Raw genomic sequence first — 22,542 nt, forward strand, 5'->3', positions numbered from 1 at the left:
CAAGTTAAGATCTTCTGTCGGATCTTGTATGTTAAGTGACTTGTGAATAAGCCCCAACAAATTATTAATCATGTCTGTGCTAAAGTCAGAGTCCGACTTGTCCTGCACTCATAAATGTATCCGCCAGGGACTTTCTCAGCATATCTACCAGACTGTTCATCTGAACCATTGGTATTTGCATCGGGGTCTTACAAGCCTCACACAGGTTGCCCACATGCTTCTCAGGCAAAGATTTGTCACAAGCACTGCATTTAGCTTTATGAGAACGTTTATGCTTGGCTTCTTTCTCTCTGCTGGTTTCTGACCTACCAACAAAAAACACAGCCTAATCACTATAGTGGTGTCACCCAAAAACAAACTTCTTTGGGCTTACCCTGACTTCCTAGCAGCCTGCCGGTTTTCTTCCTCCATATTTATTAAGGTGGTGCGCACTACAAAGAGTATGTATACACAAATTCATTACAAGTCCTCACTGAAGTTATTCAATACACTCCTGCTGAATACCAGTAATCACCTCAGCCTGTTGACGGGTTAATTCACAGTGCTTCACCTCCTCTTCACTCTTGCACAATCCTATTGTAACATATGCTCCTGGTAATGAGACAGTTAAGTTACCGACAGGCAGCGCAGGATACTGCCATGCAGCCATGTAACACACTGACATATGCGGGATAAATACGCCAGTCATCCGGAGAACATTGGTGATACAGCGGGTACATTGCTCTCTTACCCGCTCCGTCCGACACTCCGTCTCCGGCTCCGTCCGACACTGCCTGTCTCCGTCTCCTGTTCGCCGCAGCAGCACCTCACTCCACGCGTCTCCAGCGTCTTCCGGCTTCTTCACAAGCCGGCTACTTAATATGCACGTGACGCGCTCCGTCTCTCTGCCTCACTCCGTCACGCTGCGCACCACCTGACACCCGCCTGTTCTCCGAATAGATTAACACAGGCCAGGGAAGTACACAGCAACGCACTGGCGCCGCTATCAGTGTATCCCTGCGGGTGCCACCGACTCAGCTCCCCCCTGAATGGGTTTGCATGCGGCACAACACACTGGGACCGGCTCCCACCAACTGCAGCAAGGTAAAATACACCCGAGCAGTGGTCTCCTTCTCTAGGCAGCACTTCACAGGGTAAGCCCTTCTCCAACTACCCGGAAAAGAAAAAAAGACACCGGAGCAGGGAGGTGGAGCCTTCTTATAGGGGCTGGTGTCTTTTTTTCTTTTCCGAAGGACTACCCAGAAGGGAGGAACCCATAGTAATGGCTGCCATGGGGGAAGGTAGAGGAAAATCTGTTAAGCGCAAATGAAAATATACAATTTGATATCAAACATGGTAAAATGGACAAAACCGTTTAAATCCATGATGTAAGCAGTGACAAATTGGTCTGAAAGAGGTTTTCACCATTTTTCAGTGTTTGGGAGCAAATGGTTGATCATTTGCTCTCATTCATGATCAGATTTTTATTACAATCAAGCAGATCTTGCAGATAATCTGCCAGATAATTATAGAGTGTATGCCCAGTTATGTGCATTAAGATTTTTGTTCATACAATAAACATGAATTCTAAAAAGTACATTTCAAATGATCCCAACTTGCAATGGGAAAGGCATGTTTAAGCGCTCAGGAATTTTTTTTTTTCAACCTTTATTAGCAAAAACAAGTTGACAAAACATAATGGGGTAGATGACTGTTAAGTTGCAGACTGGGTTGAAAAAGTGACAGCTCGGAGCCGATTGACGGTGATAAAGTACCAGGCACTTTACCACTTCTCCTCCCTTATCACTGCTTCATACATCTACCCCAATATTCTAGCAGAGCCAAACCTCGCAGAAACATTTGCTAAGAAAAGATGGAACATTTTTCTCATAGGCATCAAACATAGTACAGAAATAAAAGGTCAGCAAGCTTAAGTTGCACTTAATGAATTCACTGCTGTCTCGGTGGAAGACTTCTGTTGCCACAAGCACATACTGTATATTGTTTGATTATTGAACCAGAGAAACAAACATTTCTATGGGAATAAAGATGGAGTAGGGGCCTGCCATCACAAAAAAGGAGCATATGTATCACAAAAAGCGAATCAATGCATACTATACTGTAGGTCCTTTATAGAAAGCCTGAAAGGTATTTCATTAACAAAAAAGTCATATGACATTAAGTAGCCCATACAAATATTCCCCTTATAGGCTGCTTAACGAAGCTCTATACTAGCTTCCATTTTAGTTTCACCCCATGAAAGATTTTATAAACCCTTTTTTCTTTCATTATAACTGTAGTGTGTACAATGTTTGTTAAGGAATCCTAGCAATGTGCTCTTTGACATAGTGGAATGATGATAATATTGGTATCTGGAACAGTGAAAAACCAAGTCAGCTGAAAAATCTGCTTTAACAATGCATGAACTGTCTAGCAGGACGGCATGCCACACAGTAAGATGTCAAACACAAATGGGCATCCGAGGGGCAAAATGACATCCGTCACTGTCTGGTTCATACAGGGAAGGTGGTGGGGGTTAGAACAGTGAAATGTACTGTAGCCAACTCAGTCAGAAACCAGTCCATAGCTAACTGACTATTTATAGTCTTCGATTTATTACAATATTTTAATATTGCTGGGTCACTAGAACAAATTGGTACATCCTGTGTCACAGTAGCAACCAGGCAGAGTACAGACTCCGCTCGCTGTGGAACAAAGAGAATAGGAAAGCATTGTACTGTAACAGATTTCCTTTACGGTGCTTCATTTCATCTTGTTGCCTTAATTCACTGAAATCAGAAGTCATGTTCACTTGTACTAACTGCATTATAGGACAAATAGCAAAAGCCATCACAATTATACTCCAATGGGGCCTACACACTGGGCGATTTCATCCCACTAGATCACTTAGAAAATGCCCCTACATCGCTCCATCTGTGAGGGGCCATAGCAATAGCGTTGCGCCACGCTATAGCCAATGAATATCCAGCCTGCTGGATAAAAAGGGATTTTTGTAAGAACTTTCAAATCCCTTTCTCTGATTTCATCCTGGTGACAGCTCAACCATGGGATGTAGGCGGGTCCGAAGGAGACAGGCATTTATGCTAAAGTTTTGAGACGCAGGCTCCTCCCTTCTGCATCCCAGCATTCCTCAGTACAACTTCCAGAGCACACTAGGATACATTAACTCAGTATAACGCCTCAACATATTAATATGCACAATCAAGTAATTCTAACCATCATAACATGACAAACATGAAACAGACTTACTGAGTGTCAAGGGAGGGATCGCTGTGTCACCAGGATGAAATCAGAGAAACGGATTCAAATGGTAAGTTCTTACAAAAATCCCATTTTCTCTTTCATTCATCTGGTGACACAGCTAAACCATGGGACGTTCAAGAGCCGGTCCTTTGGGAGGGTATGCTCAGGTCCGCAGTTCTCATCACCCAAATGAAGCGTCCTCCGACATGACCTCCTGGAACCTGTAGAATTGGGTGAATGTGTGAACAGAGGACCAAGTAACAGCCCTGCATACTTGATCTGCCGTAGCCCCGGGGCACACAGCCCAAGAGGTAGCAACCGACCTGGTGGTATGAGAATTGATTCTGGAGGGCACTGGTCTGCCAACTTTAGTATTGGAAAATGCAATCACTGACCTCAACCAACGGGCAATGGTCTGCTTGGAAGCCGGCCAGCCCCTTTTCTGTACATCATACAATACCAATATTAAGTCAGTTTTACGAAAGTCCTTCAGTCTGTCCACATAGATGCACAAAGCGCGAACCACATCCAAATTATTTAGCCTGCCCCTGTTCCTGACCTCCTCAGAAGGAGAAAAACACCGGTAGAACAAATTTCTGGATTTAGTGAAAATTAGGAATTAAATTAAATTTAAATGAAATGAGGAAACAATCTTTAGGCAAAAATTTACAGACTGTTCTCAGCACAGCCCTATCCTCATGAAATATCAAAAACTGAGACCTGCTAGACAAGGCTCCTAACTCGGACACACACCTACCAGAGGCGATAGCCAACAAAAAGGTCAGTTTCCAAGTAAGAAACTTCATGTCAGCCGACCTTAACTGTTCAAAATAAGGTTTCTGTAGCGCAGGTTGTCTATAACGAAGCTTTGAACGTGTAACCCCCTGGAGAAAAGTCTTGAAACCTTGAACCTAGACGTGTGGACTTTTTGTCCCTCACACCATCTAATATAGGTTTTCCAAACCCTGTAGTAATTAGCAGCAGAAACTGGTTTGCTTGCATTAATCATGGTACGGATAGCCTTTCTTCTTTAAAATAGAGGTTTTGAGAGCCAGGCCGTCAAATTTAGCCGAGGAAGGTCCTGATTAAAGAAGGGCCCTTGCCTGAGAAGGTCTGGTCAAAGAGGCAGACGCCATGACTGTCGACAAGCTCAGAATGCTGGAATACCAAGATCTCCTTGGCCAATCTGGAGCTATCAGTATGACGCATGCTCCTTGTGTATTCACTCTCTTGAGGACCCCGGCAATCATGAGAAATGGCAGAAAGACCTATGCTCTCTCAAAATTCCAGGGCACTGTCATGGCATCCACCGCCCACACCAAAGGATCCCTGGTCCTGGCACAGAACCTGGATACTTGACAATTGTGCCTGGACGCCATCAAGTCCAGTTCCGGGAGTCCCCAATGATTCACTATTTCCTGGAACACCTCCGGGTGTAACGCCCATTCCCCTTCCAGGAGATCAGCTCTGCTGAGGAAATCCCCTTCTACATTCTGAACTCCTGGAATGAACACCGCAGACAAGGTCGGAACATTGGCCTCTGCCCACTCAGACACTTTCCTCATTGCCATCTTGCTGTGGGTGCCCCCTTGATGGTTCAGGTAAGCCACCGCTGTGGCATTGTCTGATTGGATGCAAATGGGAGATCCCTTCAGTACTTTTTCCGCCTGTAACAGTGTTTTCTAGACTGCCCGCAGTTCCAGAACATTGATCAGTAATGCAGATTCCTCCCTGGATCACTGGCCCTGTAATCTCAACTCCAGGGCTACTGCTCCAACATTTTAATTGTATTAAATACAGCGTCCTGTTGAAGCCTACAACTCCCATAGAACAACTGGTTTTACCCTAAATGTAAAGGGATCAAAAAGGTTGTCCATTCATGTGTAGTCTTCCATGAACAAACTTCTCAGCTAAATGGACAGATCTGCAGGTGCCTAAAAAGCACTTTACTGCTCCTCAATATGTGATACCTAAGCCTGCCTGATGTACAGTACTGACGTTCCATGTATTTAAAAGGTTGACTTCTTAGGTCATTGAATTAAATGTTTTAAAGGAGTTCTGCACGTACAGTATGTGTATACATTGTAAGTGCAATTATCTATATATTACACATACTGTACGTGCAGAACTCCTTAAAGCATTTTATTAGAGCAATGTCTTACACACACACGTATATATACATATACACCTATATCTAGATAGATCGAGATTTCTCTCTCTATGAAGATTAGGTATATCTAGAAACTCGCAGCTGCTGTAAAGGCACATATTCCAGCATGTTAAGGGTAAGTGTACTGGCCCTGCTCAGGTTCCTGTGGAAGGCATCTGATGTGCAGTAAACTAACAGTTTTATATATCCGGGCGCTGACACAAGAAGCCGTGCAACTATATTCACTGCCAATAAAAAAGGACAGTTGCTGTCCATCTGGTCAGTCTAAAATCAGAAGCACAGCATGAAGTCAAGTGGCAGCAAAATCTGCTTTCCGTCCAAGATAAATGTGACGGAACTGACCCTTGATTGCACTTCTGAAAATATATCCCAGGAAGTGTCTCAGAGTACATGGGGCATTAGCTGAGGTACATCTGGCTCTAAGGTACCTGAAACATAATTGGCCCAGTAAAGCGACCAATAGCAGATTTGGCCTCCAACATTAGTAAAGGTGGCCATACGCTACTGCTATGTGTCAGTGAGTAATGAATACATCTGTGTACCTGCCAGGTGACCTGGAAAACATGAACAGTGTTGGGTCCTGAGGACAGAGTTTGAGAACCACTGGAATAATGTTTTTCAGGAATACTGGCATATTCCAGTACTTCACGACCTCCCCAACCGATCATTAGGAAGCAGAGAGCTAGTCTCCTATAATATTTTATTTAAAAATGTAGGTCTCAAAGTCCTTAAACCACAATAAAATTAATTTGCAAGTATATATTTGGCAAAAAACACACCAGGAGACTCATATCAATTAGTATATTTTTCACACATTACGGGGTTATCTTTGCTCTCCATACACAATGCCAGGCCTTGTATGTCATTCAGACATATCAATGGTCCATCAATATAGCGTCCATTGTGTACCCCGCATAACTGTGCAGGTTTTAGTTATATCCAGGTTCAGCACAGATCAAAATAACTGAGGTACTAAATAAATCACACACACCTTGAGAAAGCCAACTTGGTGAAACGATCGTTGGTGGTAGTGAAGTGACGCTATCTACAAGCGCCTCCCGCAGCAGCAGCAGCCCTCGAGACCAGAACACAGTGCCACAGGGTGCACAGACAGGTACACTCTTCCCCCCCCCCGTACTTCTCCTTCCTCTGCTCCGCTAACCTTCTCTTTCCCACTATAGACCACCTGCATACCCTATCCTATCTCTCTACTCCCATTTATTTTTCTGCTGGGCATTTCATTTAGGTGCCGCTCATCCCCCACCATTGGAGCACCGCTACAAGTGGGGGACAGCAGCACACCTATTCCTGCACCTAAACCTCATAGCGTTTCTCAGACTTATCTCCTTTTCTGGGAACACTCATCCATGGATGTCATAGCACTTCACCCTGCACTGGAAGCATTCTAACCATCTTTTTGATCCATTTGAGGTCTCCCTTTCTGTATACAAGCCCGCTCACCCGCCATACTTACAACTGCACATCTGAATTAGCCTGATGGTAGCTAGTACAAGGTGTTGAATACATCAAAGGAGAAGGGGGACCGCTCTTTTCTACATGTAACAATTCCACCTGTACCATAGGTATACAAAGCTGGGAAGCAGCCGCTTTCATTAAGGGGATCCGAGAGCCTGTTTCTGGACCTTCCTTTATATCCTATAGGAAACGGTGATCTCCCACAATACCTACAAAGCCCACAAAGCATACTGTGGCAGCTGGCAACTGGGTTTGGGTGTCCCTGTCAAACCGGAAAGGTGAGTTCCTTATAATTATCAGGCACCCTTTTTTCCCCTCCTTTCTCTCTCTTCCCCTATTTAACTCCCCCCCCCCTCCCCCTTTTTTTTTTTTCTCTACGGGATTGAGAAATACTGTTACCTCCAACCCAAACTGCTGAAAATCTCAAAAAAAATTAATTGCTGCAATATGCGACTGGCGTATCTCCGACGCCTGATTTATAAATGTACTTTTTTGTCATTATCCAAAGCCTAATATTTTCACTGGTTACTCAAACAAACACTGGTACTAATTTTGACAAACTCACTTAGCGACACAGTGAACGGTCTTCTCTAAATTATGTGAAACCTTTGGACGAGATTGTATTACTCTAAGTCAGTGGTGGGGAAACTTTTTTGTGCCAAGGGCCGTTTGTATGGGGAAAAAAAAAATCCTTCGGGGGCCATACAGTTAGTAAAAATTTATCTTTCTCAAATTGTCCTACTGCAGTTGTCCCATGCTCCAGCGGCTGCAGCTGCATAGGACTGACAGTCTCTGGCTGTTGTTGATTAAGTGGAATCTAGCGAGAACTTCCAACCTCTCGCGAAAATTACCCTGCAAAGCCGGGGGTTGGGTGGGCGGGCCACTGAGTCTACGGAGGCCAGAAACGGCCCCCAGGCCTGAGGTTCCCCACCCCTGCTCTAACTAGTGAATAACATTGACTACAGTGAGCAGTCTGATACATTGTATACTAACAATCTCACCCAGATACTAAATTTCCTTTCCTACAAGTAGAGGGATTACTTGATTTAGAAACAATTAACTTATTTGTTTCTACCTCTGTGTTGACAAGAAGCAAGTGCACTCACAAAAAACTTGATGTGATATCGCTTCCGGACCATAAAATATACACTATAGAACAAACGTATATTTCTCATTGTATGTTCTTCTATGTTGTTTGTTTATATATGTGTCAATGTCTAAAAAAGTCTGTGTAGTATTTATTTTAACACAATTAATGAATTTATATCTTTACAAATACTCGGGGAATACTAAATATAATTTTCCCCACACCATTGTGTTACTAGTATCTAATCCCAACTGTCGATTAAAATCCACAAGAGGCCCGAATGGAGAGGCCTTAATGTAGTTTGCTCTTGATTATACCCCACCTCAAATTCTCATCATATCATATCTCACGATATTATGATCTACTGATTATGTATACCTAATCTTCATTAAAGAGGGCTCCAAAAAAAAGAAAAAAAAAGGATTTTTTTCTCCTTGCTAAACACGTAATTTACTCTCAAGGGTGCATCTCCACGTACATCTACTGTTTAAAGGAGGCTATATTTCCTCTTTTGTGATACATCAATAGTGGATTTACTATAAACTGTTCTTTGAAATTCGCTACCTTAACTTAAAACCTGTGCACTGGTCCACTTGCCAATCCCCTTTTCCCTCCAAACGACTAAATAAGTAATCTCTGCTCAAGCATGAATATCACTAAAACATGGACTGTGTGTGCCTTAAGAACAGAAGACTAATGCATGCTCTAGATGGTGTTCACAGGACTGGTCAGATTTGCTATAATGCCAGGTGTACTGCCAAATCGAATCCACCGTCTTAAAATGTAGCTTAAGACATCCTTCACTCACCTCTTCCACACTCATAGCAGCACCAAAACATAGGAAACCCAGAAATACAGCTGCCTGCTATAGTCACAAGAAGCTCTGGAGGAAACTGGTCAGAAAAACCCATTTCCTAGGGGCAGTGCAGCTTTAGGGCTAGATGTATCAAGCTTCACAAAAAGTGATATAATGGAGAGTGATAAACAACCAGCCAATCAGCTCCTACCTGCCATGTTACAGTCTGGGTTTGAAAAAGGTCAGATAGCTGATTGGCTGGCTGTTTATCACTCCATTTTATCACTTTTTGAAATTTGATTTTGAGTGCCAAGTGAATTTATCAAAATAGGCGTGAAAATTGCTAAGCAGGTCATTATGAGGAATAAAAAGGTTTAAAAAAAGATTTCCTATACGAGGTAAACATTATTTGAATATTATATAACAATTGTGAGAGATGCTGGCATTTTTAGCAGATCTATTGAACATCTTCCAGAGATGTTGGCACTCAAAGGGTTAAGCCACGACTACAAACTGGATAATGAGCTTTAGCATACATTCATTTTTCTTCCTTTGCATGTTAGAATTTTAAATTAAGAGTGCTGCAATCATTTATACCCTACATTCCCAAAACATGTCCACTACAGCTGAATCTGTAAAGTGAGTATTGCAGAAACAGAAAGCAGCCAGCTGGTTCAGATTTGCCTAAAAGCCAAGTGAAAATATTGTTGTTTTTTTTTCATGTAAGCAAATCAAAGTATATAAGCATCTAATAGCACTGCTTTTATTGGCTCAAAAACCCCTTAAACAAATGTTTTCCAATCACCAAGTTTATTTTGCTTTGGCAGGTCTGGGTGGCTGACACGAATGTGAAGCCGTCGGTTCAGCCTACAGATAACCATCTCCATATCTGCACTGAAAGGAGGTCTTGAAAAAGTGTGTTTTCAGATTCAATAAAGGTGCACTTCTGGCTGACTAAGGGCTGTTCACACCCCTCCTCACCCAAAAGGCACCTGTGAGTGTGACATGAGCCAGTCACTACACCCATACCGCCGGCCTTCATACTACTAGTCTACGAGCAGGAGCAAACAGGGCACCGTCATCAAAGCTTGCATCTGATAAAATATCCAACAGCTTAGCATACCAATGTATCTCCAGTTCACCCCTCTCCCTAATTACAATATTCACTTTGCCAAAACATATTGCATGCATGTAATACTTAACACATTTGAAAACACTGTACACTCAGAACCTCTCCGCCTTTCCAAATCACACTGAACATCTATTCCATTAGCCAAACGGGGCTGCATGTTTTCTTTAATAATAGGTTAATAAAGCACAGCACTGAAGTTTAGGAATGCAAAGGATTACATAACACTACACATACCGTCTACAGGACTGGCCTTTTTTCCTTCATGCTAAAACACTAGCTTTTTCCTGTCATGGAAATTCAGCCATACAGCATGTAGCGGTTTGTACATGCAAGATTATATCATTGAATATTTTATTATAAACAATCCTGTGTCGTCCATTAAAAGCAGCTTTGTGGGCTATCCCTTATTCTACTTTTTGAAAGGAAACTAAAACTAGAATTTTCCATAACTTTTCCGGTTTCTTTTTTAAATACAAATGGGTATTTGATCGGAATTTTTTTTCTTTAACCAAAAATAAAGAATTCTATTTGCATAAAAACATGTATTTGCGCATAATCTTCTAGTACAAGAAAGACCATAATCACATGGGACATCTTATTTATAGATCACACAACACATCAGTTTATGAAACTTCAAGCAGACCAGTCTATCCAATTGATAGACTGGTCCTAGAGGCGGTATTTATCCAAGTTTAAGCCCTGTACATACGGTCCCAATCCCAATTTGATCTGTATCGATTTGGAGTATGCAGTACAGATCTGTACTACATAGACTTGCCTGCACAGTCTATTTTTCTATTAGGATTTCAATGCCAAGAAGCCACGCATCGGGATCGAATGCGGCTGAAAACTTTAAGACTTTATATCGAAACCTAACCCTAATCCCACCATGTGTACGGGGCAAAAATGTGGAGCTATAATGTATTAGCCAATCTGATTTCACATTTTACAGTCTGTGCTTGAAAAAAGTCTGGAGCCGATTAGTTGGGACTTTTATTTTAGCTCTCCAAGCTTTGATAACTACCCACCTCAATGTCCTTTGTTGAACATTTAACCCTTTTGCCATCCACTTTTTTTTTTGCAATTCAGACAGTCTGGATTAAATTAATTGTAATTTATTTATTTATTAATTTAATAATGGTCTACCTTGAATGCTGAACAATGTTAATGTTCTTATTTTAAAGTGGCTCACCATTGGATCTACTACTAGTGCTAAAACTGTTGAGCAGGACTACTATACCTTGGACCTGAAAGGGTTAAACCTTGTGTAATATAAATAATAAATTATAAATAAATTATATAAAAGAGAAATACACACACACACACACACACACACACACACACACACACATATACATACGTATATATATATACACACACATACCAAAAGCAGATACTGTAGTAGCATGCAATGTCAAAAAGATCAAAGATTTTTTTCTTCTTTTTAATTCTATACCAACTACTTATTTCCCGGTTAATGAACACTACCCAAGGGTACAAAGACCCCATGACAATGGTGAGATATCTGGGAAATTCTGTGCGGTTTTCCTGGTACATACACAATAGCTACAGGTTTCCTGTACGATTTATTTATATTTGAAGCAAAGCTATTGGGCAGATGAGTAGAAAACCCAACATTTAAATGTGCTCTAAAGCAAAACTAGAAACGAGTTACATCATACATTACTGGAAAAAGCCAACCGTATCCTACCAGGGGAGCTGTGGGGTATAGGGAAGAAAGACAATCTGCTCGCAGCATTCAGTAGCTATGGCCGTATGGCTTTCACTTATAAGCTCTCCAGTACTTTAGAGCTGAAAGAAAAATCTGTTTCTCCTGTGCGGCTTACACAACGCTGAGACTTGTGTTTATTGGCAGTGTGTCAAATCAAATTTCTAAAGCATGATGCTTCTATTTCAGCCAATCTTTCTCCCAAAATGTGGGCAGCAGAGGCACTGTGTTTCACACACTTGTGTGTTACTTCAATTCAGAAAATATTAGGGGCCACTTAAAGCTGAATCCCAATTACTGTTCTCAATGTGACTAAATATTTCCTACACATGATGCAAACAATAGGGGATGTTTGTAGGAGTTCTAAACAGACTTAAGTGATTCTGGCACAAGAGACCACTACATGTAGCTCTGCTGTGCTACATTTTCCTGTAAGGTTATCTATATAGCACTTTACGCTAAACCGACTCAAGGTGTTTCTACATTTCTTGTAGGTCTACATGCAATTGAAAGACAACTTTTTACTAAATTCCTTAACACGTTACAAACTTTTAAAAGTGTTAATAGTGTTTATTGTAATTAAGCAGCACTTTGCTTTTCGGCTGGTGTCACATGACCGAACTATAGCATAGCAGTAGCGTTAATGCTGCAATGTCACAGCTGTGCCACTTCCACAATGGCAGCCGTCTGAGTGATGCACAGCAATGTAGGTAAAGTGCTTCTGTGAGGAGAAAAGTGCGGAGGACAATCATGTGACTTTCAAATCACTATAAATGTCAACATTGTTTATTTATATTGCGCCAGAAGGGTTCCGCAGCGCCTAACAATACATAAACGTCTAGATGGGATGGAACGTAAGATAATGTGTAGAATCCACCGCACAAAATAATGCCTGTAGAATCCACCGCACAAAATATTGCCTGAAGTTATTTACGAAGAGTTAGCTGTATACTTAGTTTTATATGGCAAGTAGAAGTTATACAGCATTTGCCGTAATGTTAATACGTGCACCCAGTTTTAGGAACCAGCAGACCACTATACTACACACACACAAAACCTCACTATACATTGGATCGTCAAACATACTGTGAGAAGGGTGAACAACTGCTCTGGGGGTCTCCATATAATTCATTTAGTGAAGTTATTTTCTTTAAAAGTTTAAATAGATATGAATACTAAAAAAAAAAAAAAAAGGAAAAGTTGCAGGCTCAGGACATGGGGATTAACTGCCAATATGGAGCTGTGCTCCCCTACAGAGCTTCCAATCATTAAACTCGAATAAACGAAGCCAGGAATGTTCTTTGCTTTGTAGGAGAGAGCCCCCCTGTGGTGACAAGATGTATTTATAGTGACTTTCTAAAGACCACATTAATGCTGCACACACTTTATGGCTAACGCATATCTGACTGTATACTTCACTAATCCAGGTAAAATATAACACGTTTAAGACAATCACTCTACAATAAAAGCTTGTTCTACACATTAAACAGCACTGGATGTAATACCAATATGTGATTGCAAGTAGGGGGGTGGGAGGGACAGAGTGGAGACAAAATTACTGCCTTTCTCCGAGTGACTAAAATCCTAGTTTCAGCCCTGGCCACATACAGTACAGTCCAACTAAGTATACCATATAATCTTGTTCAGCAATGGCACAAAACACAACTTTAACCACCACAGTGATATAAATAATAACTTTTTTGACTAGATTTGGGTCATTTATGTTTTACTTGTACTGTATGTATGTATGTATGTATGTATGTATGTATGTATGTATGTATGTATGTGCGTGTGCGTCCATGTGTTGTCAATGTTTTAAAAAGGATAACATCACAACATTGTTATAGCTTAAAAAGGTATGTTTGCATCCCAAGTTTTAGAAACCTCGTTATTGCTGGCTATTGTGTTTCACAACACTGCACAACTCCATTATAACCATTTTTTTAGGCTGCAATGTTGAGCAGAAGCACCGGCATATACAGAGTACAATAATAGATACAGATGTGGGTGGGCCACAATCTGATAGAGATCACGGTAATTCTCTACTACTGGCTTTTACATTGCATGATAAATGGACTTTTTTTTTTTCAATAAAAAGGACACACTGCCGGGAGAAGAGTCAGGGAAAGTCGCTGGTCATGCTCCTACAACCAGCGACCATTTGGGGGCTGAAAACGGGAGCGTGCACCCGCCGATTTATCGCTGGTGCACACTCCAATCGATGGCAATATGGTCGCTCATCGACCATATAGCCAGCGATTTTTGCCTGTGTATACACAGCTTTAGATGGGAATTCTATTGAAGAATAGAACTCCCTTCTGCAAGATAACCTATAGAATTTGATTGGTTACTATGGGCAACATCGCATCTTCAAAAGAAGAGTGGAAGCAGAGGCATTCGCTAACCCGGGCAATTCTAAACAGAAAAGTAATAACTTGAAGTTACATTTTTGGCCTCTATATATATCACTCTTATCTATTTAGATCTATATTTATATTGGATAGACTTAGATACGTTTGTTTACTTGAGAAAGGACTAGCACAGTCCAAATTGTTGGGAAAGACTAATGCTTTTTCTGGGAAACTGCAGAGTCTTATGGTAAAGAGTTTTAAAGCTCCATACACAGCACACATGGGAGCGACTAATTAACCCTTAATGACCGATTGCAGGATTCTGGTGTCTCCCAGTGATGCCCCTGCTACAGTAGACGAATGAGGCCTTATTAAACCAAACAAAAATATGGTTTAGTTATTTTGATCATTTGACTTTTTATTACATAAAGCACCGAGGTTCACATTACATACAGTAAAACATGGAGATTCATTCTAATGCAATATTTAATAATCTAGCATCTGCTGGAAAATGTACACAATATTTTCGTACAATTAAATGGAGATTTGAATGGAGCCTGTCATCACAATATAGTCTACGTAACACATTCTTTAATAATGGCCATTGGAATGGACAAGGGGTCAGAAAGGGTTAATGAATGAGTACCTGGAAGGAGGCCTAAATGGACTGTCCAGTGTTTGGGCCAGGGTAACAGACACAGGGGAGCTGGTCGGTGACTAGCTAGGGGACCAGTGTACAGGGACATGACTGCGGTTATACACTGTACATTGCTCTTCAGGACACTTGGCATCAGAAAGTCACCAGGGTGCACTCAGAATTTTCATTGGCAATCCTTCACAATTTCGATGATACACCCATCAATGGGTATTTTACATTTGGATACAATAAAGATTTATCCCATAGTATAGTACTCTTAGGAGTTATTTGTACGCATAAGATAAAGCGATAATTTATCAATGTGTTTCCTTAATAATGCCAGTATGGCTGGACTTCATCAATACCTCTTTCAGATCACAAAAAGAACTTGGATAATTGCCGGGTCGAGGTGCGGTGTAAAAGCACCACTCCAAATAACCTGGGTCGACCAACCTCGGTTATAAGGAGAATTAAACCCAGGTCACCCTCTGTATATTAGGGGACCTGGTTTAGGGTGAAAGTGCCAGGAGAAAAGATCTTGTAACCTGAAAGTGGTACCTGAAATGTGGACCTGAAAGTCGGCATTGCGATCTGAAAGTTGTACAAGTGGCTACAATTTAATTTTTAGGCACCTTTCACTAGTTGGTTGTGTGAAACTCCGCTACATTCAAATGAATTAGAGCACTCTAAAAATAAAAAATATTTTTTTTTTCTTTTCATTTTTAAGTGTTTAATAATTGACTTGTTTACCCACAGGATGCACAGATGTGTTTAACACACCACAGTGAACTTCCCTTCAACTTGTTAATTTTTTTGTAAGGCATCATGCATTTTACGGGATATAACCCTTAACCTCAACTCCAGTCTCTTACCCAAAGCAAACAAAACCCCAGTGTTACATATTGCGTGTGGTGTATTCCTAGGGCCTCTGCACTTTACAGAGAGGACTAGTTAGCAGAAACAGGAGTTGTCACCCTAACAGGAACTCTGTTGTTCGCAAGCGGCAAGATCTGCAATTTCAGTGTCATACAGTTCATAAGTAGCAGCTCTATGCGATGTCTGAGAGCACTGAACATATTTCACTTTTACAGACCAAATCATCATTTTACTTCATGCTTCTATAAACAAGAAAATATCTGTGTGAGTGGCGTTAAGGTTTTCTGTGTAAGTTGACAAGTCCTTGTTTCATATACTTAAAAAAAAAAAATGTTTGACTTCCAGGGATATACAAGAACATCATATTTCTTGCTGATCTTTGTTTATCCTAATGGGAAGGTCTATCACAAGCACTGCAAGCTTATGAGGGAGCTGTGACCGTCACATGCTTACTGCAAACAGAAGAGATCACATGATGTGTTGGAGTACAGCATCTGTCACGGATGTTTACTGCTAGATCCAATGTTATACTTTAGGATTTTGAGAACAATCTACACTAAGCACAGAAATTTATATTCAACAAACATAAAATTTGGGCTTGGCGGTAACTTAAAAACACTTCACTCATACGCCTAAATGAAACCTTGCTAAGCGGCAACAATAAAAAGGTCGGACTTTCCAAGTACATGTAACAGCACAGATTGCAGAATATTTTATTAGTGAACTTATATTGCTATTTGCCACAAGACTCTGGTGTAGTTCAAACAGAAAGTGTGCTATGCAGAAGTTAAAGATCACTTTGGCTTATATACCATGGTCCTTTAGACTCTTTAGTAGGATTTGAAAAAAGAAAAAATGGTTTCTAGGGAGCATTAGAAAAGGTCCCCAAACAAACTTTATCACATAAACCGGTTTCACTGGATAAGCCAGGCATGGCAGTAAAGGTGCCCATACACCATACAATTGCTGGGTGCAAAGTGATGCCAGCTCCAGTCACACCTCATCGCACAGCTCAAAAAGTATGTGCTGCACGGGATACGGTCATTAGGTCTACAGTAACTAGATTCACAAGCATTGGGTCGACACCACTAGTTCGACATGCAGCAAGATCAACATGCATCTAGGTCGAAATGGGATTTTTCACTGTTTTTTGAGCCGACATGTGCCGACAGGTGGTATTTCATGCCCTACTAACCACTAGGATGTGCCGAGTGTAGCACTGCCAACTTGTCCATGTCAACTGTGTCGATATTCTTATAAAAAAACAGCGAAAAACCCCATGTCGGCCTAGTTATGGTCGACTAAACGATCCCAACCCCTGCCGCACATACTTTTTGTACTAGATCTCATCGCATTGCAAAACCTATCTAGTCCAAATTGTATACACACTATGCAATATGTCCTTTGTTAAGTTGAATGAAGTATTGCATAGTGCATCTGTCCGTGTGAAGACTATGGACGGGATGCTCTATCATTTATTGCCCCCCTCCGTCGGGCTTCGCATTGTTACTGATCGCATATGCTCTAACATATGCGATCATTAACACAAGGGACAGCCCTTGCAATGCGGCTCTGGACATCCGGGTCTGAGACCCAGAAGCCCATCTGTGCATGCGCAGAGCAACGAGGACAGCGGGGGCATGCTGGGAGGGATCAGTGACAGATCCCTCACACAGTACTGTGGTAAGCAGCCCATAAGCTTCTGCTTTTGCTGGCGATTCCCTTCGCAGAGCTGACACTGCGGAGGGGGGGGGGGGGGGGTAGAGAATACAGAAATGCGGTAAAAACGCGATAACAGGGTTTTTACCGCACTTCTGGTTTACAGCATCCCACCCTCTGTCATCTGAACAACGTTCACAAACCTATCACATAATCACTGCTCCACAGCCGATGCAGATAGTGGCACATATGGCTGTGTGTGTATGGCCAATTAACATGTCAAGGGGCCGCAGGAACTACCAACGATGACCCGACATCTGAATGGACAAAGTTGGGATGTCTTGACAGACATGTTGAGCAGATTGGTGTGTATAGCTTTACCTATTGGAAGCTCTGTCAGCAAGTCCGCCAGGCGTATACCCAGAACAGTAACCTTTAATAAAATATTGCAAAAAGTCCGCTCCAGTTCTAAACAAACTCATTTTAGTTTCAGATATAGGAAATGAGTGGGATTATTCTGCACACCTAACAAAGTAGCAAAAGGAACTATGCTGGGGTGTTCCCTACACCCAAAAAGGTATGGCAGAATGTATGTTTTGCAGGGATCCTAAGGTGCTAGGTCTCTCTATAGAGCCACATAGCGCCTTAGGATCCCTGCTAAATACACATTCTGGTCATTTCAGTTTCTGGTCGTCTTCGTTTAGTTTTAGTTCCTATTTGTCTGGCACCATCAAATAACACGTTGCTTACCTATTTGTACTTGCTCAGGCTGGCTAAGGGACACGAATGCTGATGTGTCATCTATCCAGGTCACCTGAATATTACCTAGAAAAAGAAAAAGTGAATGTTAAAATGTGAGAAAGGCTGAAGAGCATACATACATTTCATGACCCTTCGGACCTCCTACTGTGACCCCTACCAGCAGCAGGGAACAGTGTCACATGTGATACATCACGTCAAAGCACCGCATAAGATGTATCGCATGCGAGCCTGCCACCCAGGAAGGTCCCAGGTGGCTCAAGAGAGATCAGATGGCCATACACTGCTGAGGGTTCTTGCAGTAGTGTCTGACCACCTTTAGTCTCCGGACATAGGCCTCACCAGTTTAACTATGCAACACAGGATTGTTATAGCACACAAAACTGGCTCTATGGGATAATGTCCTTACCAGTGATATACACAACACAGTCATGTAAAAAGACAAGTGCACCCCCAAAATTACTCTTTTTCCTTTAGAGAGCAGTGATTATATGCAATAGTAATCAAGCCTTTATAGAACTTTGTAAACGACACTGGCTAAAAGAAATTGTTGTATCTGGTTACAGATTTATAAATGTAAGAAGGGGAAAGCAAACAAAAGCCATGCCACTTCCAATTGTTTTGCATGTAAAAACATACATGTTAGGAGGGTGGTGGTGTCCAATCACCTTGAATAAAGCAAACTGCGATCGATGGGTAAAAATATATATATATTTGGGTCAATTAAAGGTACCCTTTAAAGCAGGCTTGTCCAACCTGCGGCCCTCCAGATGTGCTAAAACTACACATCCCAGCATGCATTGCCATCATTTTAGCATTCCCTAATAGCCAAATTGTGGCAAGGCATGCTGGGATGTGTAGTTTTAGCACATCTGGAGGGCCGCAGGTTGGACATGCCTGCTTTAAAGTAAAATCGCTCCCACTGGAAAGATAAAAAAAACCAAACACTTGTACCACTCCAATATACCTGCCCCATATACCTTGTACCCCATTTTCATCACTTTTAAATAGCCAATGTTCAGGTGTAAAAGTGCCTAGTTATTTAGTTTGGTGTTTCTCATGACCTGTCCCCTTGACCACAAAGGTCTAAAAGGTGGTTTTAGGATGGAGACGGTGCATCATGCCATCAGCAAGTATCACCGAATTGAAAGTGTCCTTTATGAAGCCTTATCGTGCCAGTAATAATTTTAAACACTGCCTAACTGCTACAAAGCATGCACCGCAACACTCTGCAAACAGATGGAACCAGAGGAAAATTCTGGCATACAGAATTAGTGCTGTGCTCGGAATAGTATTCAACTTTTATACTCTAAACGGAGGGAAAAAAACTCTTGTATGCATCTCAGTAACTAACTTGATACACTAAATACAAGTCACAGGGCTTGGGGCCAACTGATAAACCCAACATTCTAGGTCTCAACCTCACTGTTAGTTGCTGAAATGTACTCACTGATAGAAGACCAGGGGTTCAGGGAAGGTGGCACATAAGAACATTGGCACCGAGTAAATCCAGGTGCTGCCCTTTACTTACACTGTGGGTTTAACAACCTGTCAGTTCATTTCCCCACACTTTGGACTTAACGGATCCCACTGTTTCCAATCATCCCATCTACCTGCGATGGGAACGCCAGCATTGCATAGAAAGGAGGGAAATTTTCTTCAAAGGAAAAGTAGTAATAGAACACGAGGACATGCACTGAAACTAGAGGGAGGTAGGTTCAGGGGAAAGGTTAGAAAGAATTACTTCACAGAAAGGGTAGTGGATAAGTGGAATAGCCTCCCATCAGAGGTGGTAGAGGCTACGACAGTAGAACAATTTAAACATGCTTGGGATAGGCATATGAATATCCTTACAAAGAAATAATGATTAAAAAGGGTTGAGATTACCTGAAGGATAAAAAAGGGGCAGACTAGATCGGCCAAATGGTTCTGATGTGCCGTCAAATTCTATGTTTCTATGAATGCCACACATTCATTGGAAGACCGTGTAATGATTAGTATGACTGCTGGTGATAGGATCAGAATGAAGACACCGGAAACAAGGAATTTCTATTGGGCGATTAGTATATCCATTTACTGCTGAAGAGAACGTGTCTCACGCAGCGCAACCACCTTTAATATTTGTGTGTAGCATGGCAAAATCAGACAAAACATTGCATCCTGGAATTAAGTAAAAGCTCTCAGATTAATTTTCTATTACAATCCTAACACATTATACCCAAAAGGTGCTAGCATTCACTCAACAATCATAACAAAGGTGACCTGTATAAACAGCACACTACTTATCCACATACAATGAGCCCAGGCATTAGGGTCTCTATACTGTGCATCGAGTTCCGTGCACGCACCTCACCTATTTGATCTGGCTGAGTTTCTAAGCTGCTAGTATAGTGGAGGATACAAAATAAGTCAAAAATCCTTGCAAGGCATTGCAAAATATGGGAAGGTTTTAGACCTCTCATGGTCATATTGTGGCGTTTGTAGCAGATCACAGTTTTCAATTCAAAGGAAAATTCAAGTTAGTTTGTTACTACACTAACCCAGGTAATGTTCCTACTGGGACATGGACTGCGATTCAACACTGTGTGGCTATATAAGTATTTAACTAAATTCCATATTACAGTATAAAAAGTCTTACAGCTTTGTTATATGCCCCAGCTTGACACAAACATACATTTCAGTACAATAAAGTGCTCTGAAAGGATATTTTGGCTTGAACATCTAATATATATGCATAAAGTATAAGTTATGAATGGATTTTGGCCCTGCCAGTGACAATACGCATCTCTAAATCTGAACAGCATTCTTTATACAGAATGAACATCCTGCCACAAATCATCTTCCAATATGGAACAAAAAGGGTTCCATATCAGCAGAACGAATGACAAAAAGTGAGCTTCGCAAAAGCAAACATTAAGTCTGTCTGAAAAGCTGCCGAAACATTTCTGATTTAGACATTGGAAACATGATGAAAACCAACCCCTGCTGCCAGTGTCAAAGTATTTGTAGGTGGGGGTCGGGCTAGCAGAGAAACATGGCAGACAACTTCGCAAAGACTGAATATATATTTTTTGCTTGAACAAAGTGGGAAACATTTCAGCTGTTCACACTTGGAAGTCATACGAGAAAGCATAAAATTGAACAATTATAGTCTGTACCACATTTTATTTCTAGTACAATGAAGCGTATAGCATTACATAGGATCCAGGTCAAACGTCTGGACTTCTATCCCAGTCTTCTGATGAACCAGACTACACTAATGTGCCTTTATCCTTTACAGCACACCAGTCACATTGCAACCCTCGCTAATTCAATCCAGGGGCCTAAATCATAATCCCTGAGCCATCCGTTAACTGCTTTCTTAGTAAGTTGTGTTGCTAGTCCGGCCTAGGGGCCACAATGGACTTCTTCTAGAGAAGCTTTATTACAGACATCTAAACTGCACATAACGGAAGCAGTAACAGAGTGGCATGAATCAATACTGTGTGCACCATGCCATCGTGGTGGCACCATTACTGAAGTGACAGGCTGAATTCCAACCAAAACAGATGCCTATATACTGCACAGGAATCAATACACTTCATGATAAGGTAAACCGGTACAAGCAGCATGGCTTGGAAGGGCTATTTAGTAATGGAGATCAAATCTGTCAATCAAAAACAAGGGAGGCAACTGTTGTGGTCTTCACCAAAAACGCATGAGAATCAAGCCAATCAATTCACCAGAAACCATGTACAATATCTGTGAGCCATGGACTTCTGAACATTGGTGCAGGATATGGGCAGTATTCAATGAACAAAATTCTCTGTGCATGGCGAGAGATTTTTTCTCTCGCCATGCACTCTCCGTGTTCCGGAGCCTCCTGCTCCCACTATTCAATGTATTTAAGACTCGCCGCCACTCGCGGCGAGTCTTAACCCCTGCAGCGGACGAGCGTCCGTGGCAGGGAGCAGACAGGGAGCCGTGGGACGGTGGCATCCAGGGAGATTAAAGTCTCCCTGGATGCCCCAGAACATATGTGGAGGGGAGGGGGGGACCCAGCCAGCACAGGCTGCCCCCCCCTATAGCCAGTGGGGGACCCAGTATTCACTGCACCCGATCGTGCATATTAACGATCGGGTGCAGTGAATATATGAATATCTAATAAGCGGCTCGAGCGCTCCGGCCCCCTGCTGGCTGCACTGTGTAAAAAAAAATATATATATTTTTTTTAAATTAAATATATATTCATGTGCTATAAGCACATGAATAAAAATAACATGCCCCTTCACAGAAAAAAAAAAAAACAGATTTTTTGACACCAAAATTAAAAAAAAATCCTTTTAGTTTAAAAGTTCACATTCCAGCTCTCCATCAAAAGATGGAGAATTTCTACACTGAGAGAGACGGCGAAAATCACTTAGAAAGACGGCGAATATTTCACATTGAATAGGGTGGTTCACTTTTGGAGAGCAAAATGCTCCGTCCAAGGTGAAAAAAGCAAAAATTCTCCATAAAACACGGAGAATTTTTCTCATTGAATACTGCCCTATGTTGTGGCACACATGAAGCCTGCTTGTGCCAAACCAATACTGGAAAATCTATTGCTAGCCTACTAAGAAACGCAGCACTGGATCATTCAGCTAAA

At 41.6% G+C, this 22,542-nt stretch overlaps 1 protein-coding gene across 1 annotated transcript in view; it reads right to left on the reverse strand.

Moving 5' to 3' along the window:
• Positions 1-22,542, reverse strand: part of PARN (poly(A)-specific ribonuclease) — a 110,377-nt gene that overhangs the window by 26,776 nt on the left and 61,059 nt on the right. Inside the window, exon 21 of the mRNA XM_083153335.1 lies at positions 17,907-17,981. Coding sequence (XP_083009461.1) covers positions 17,907-17,981 — 75 coding nt within the window. The remainder of the gene's footprint in view (positions 1-17,906; positions 17,982-22,542) is intronic.

This window comes from Crinia signifera, chromosome 7, assembly GCF_055691185.1.
Source record: "Crinia signifera chromosome 7, ASM5569118v1, whole genome shotgun sequence".
Taxonomy (NCBI): domain Eukaryota; kingdom Metazoa; phylum Chordata; class Amphibia; order Anura; family Myobatrachidae; genus Crinia; species Crinia signifera.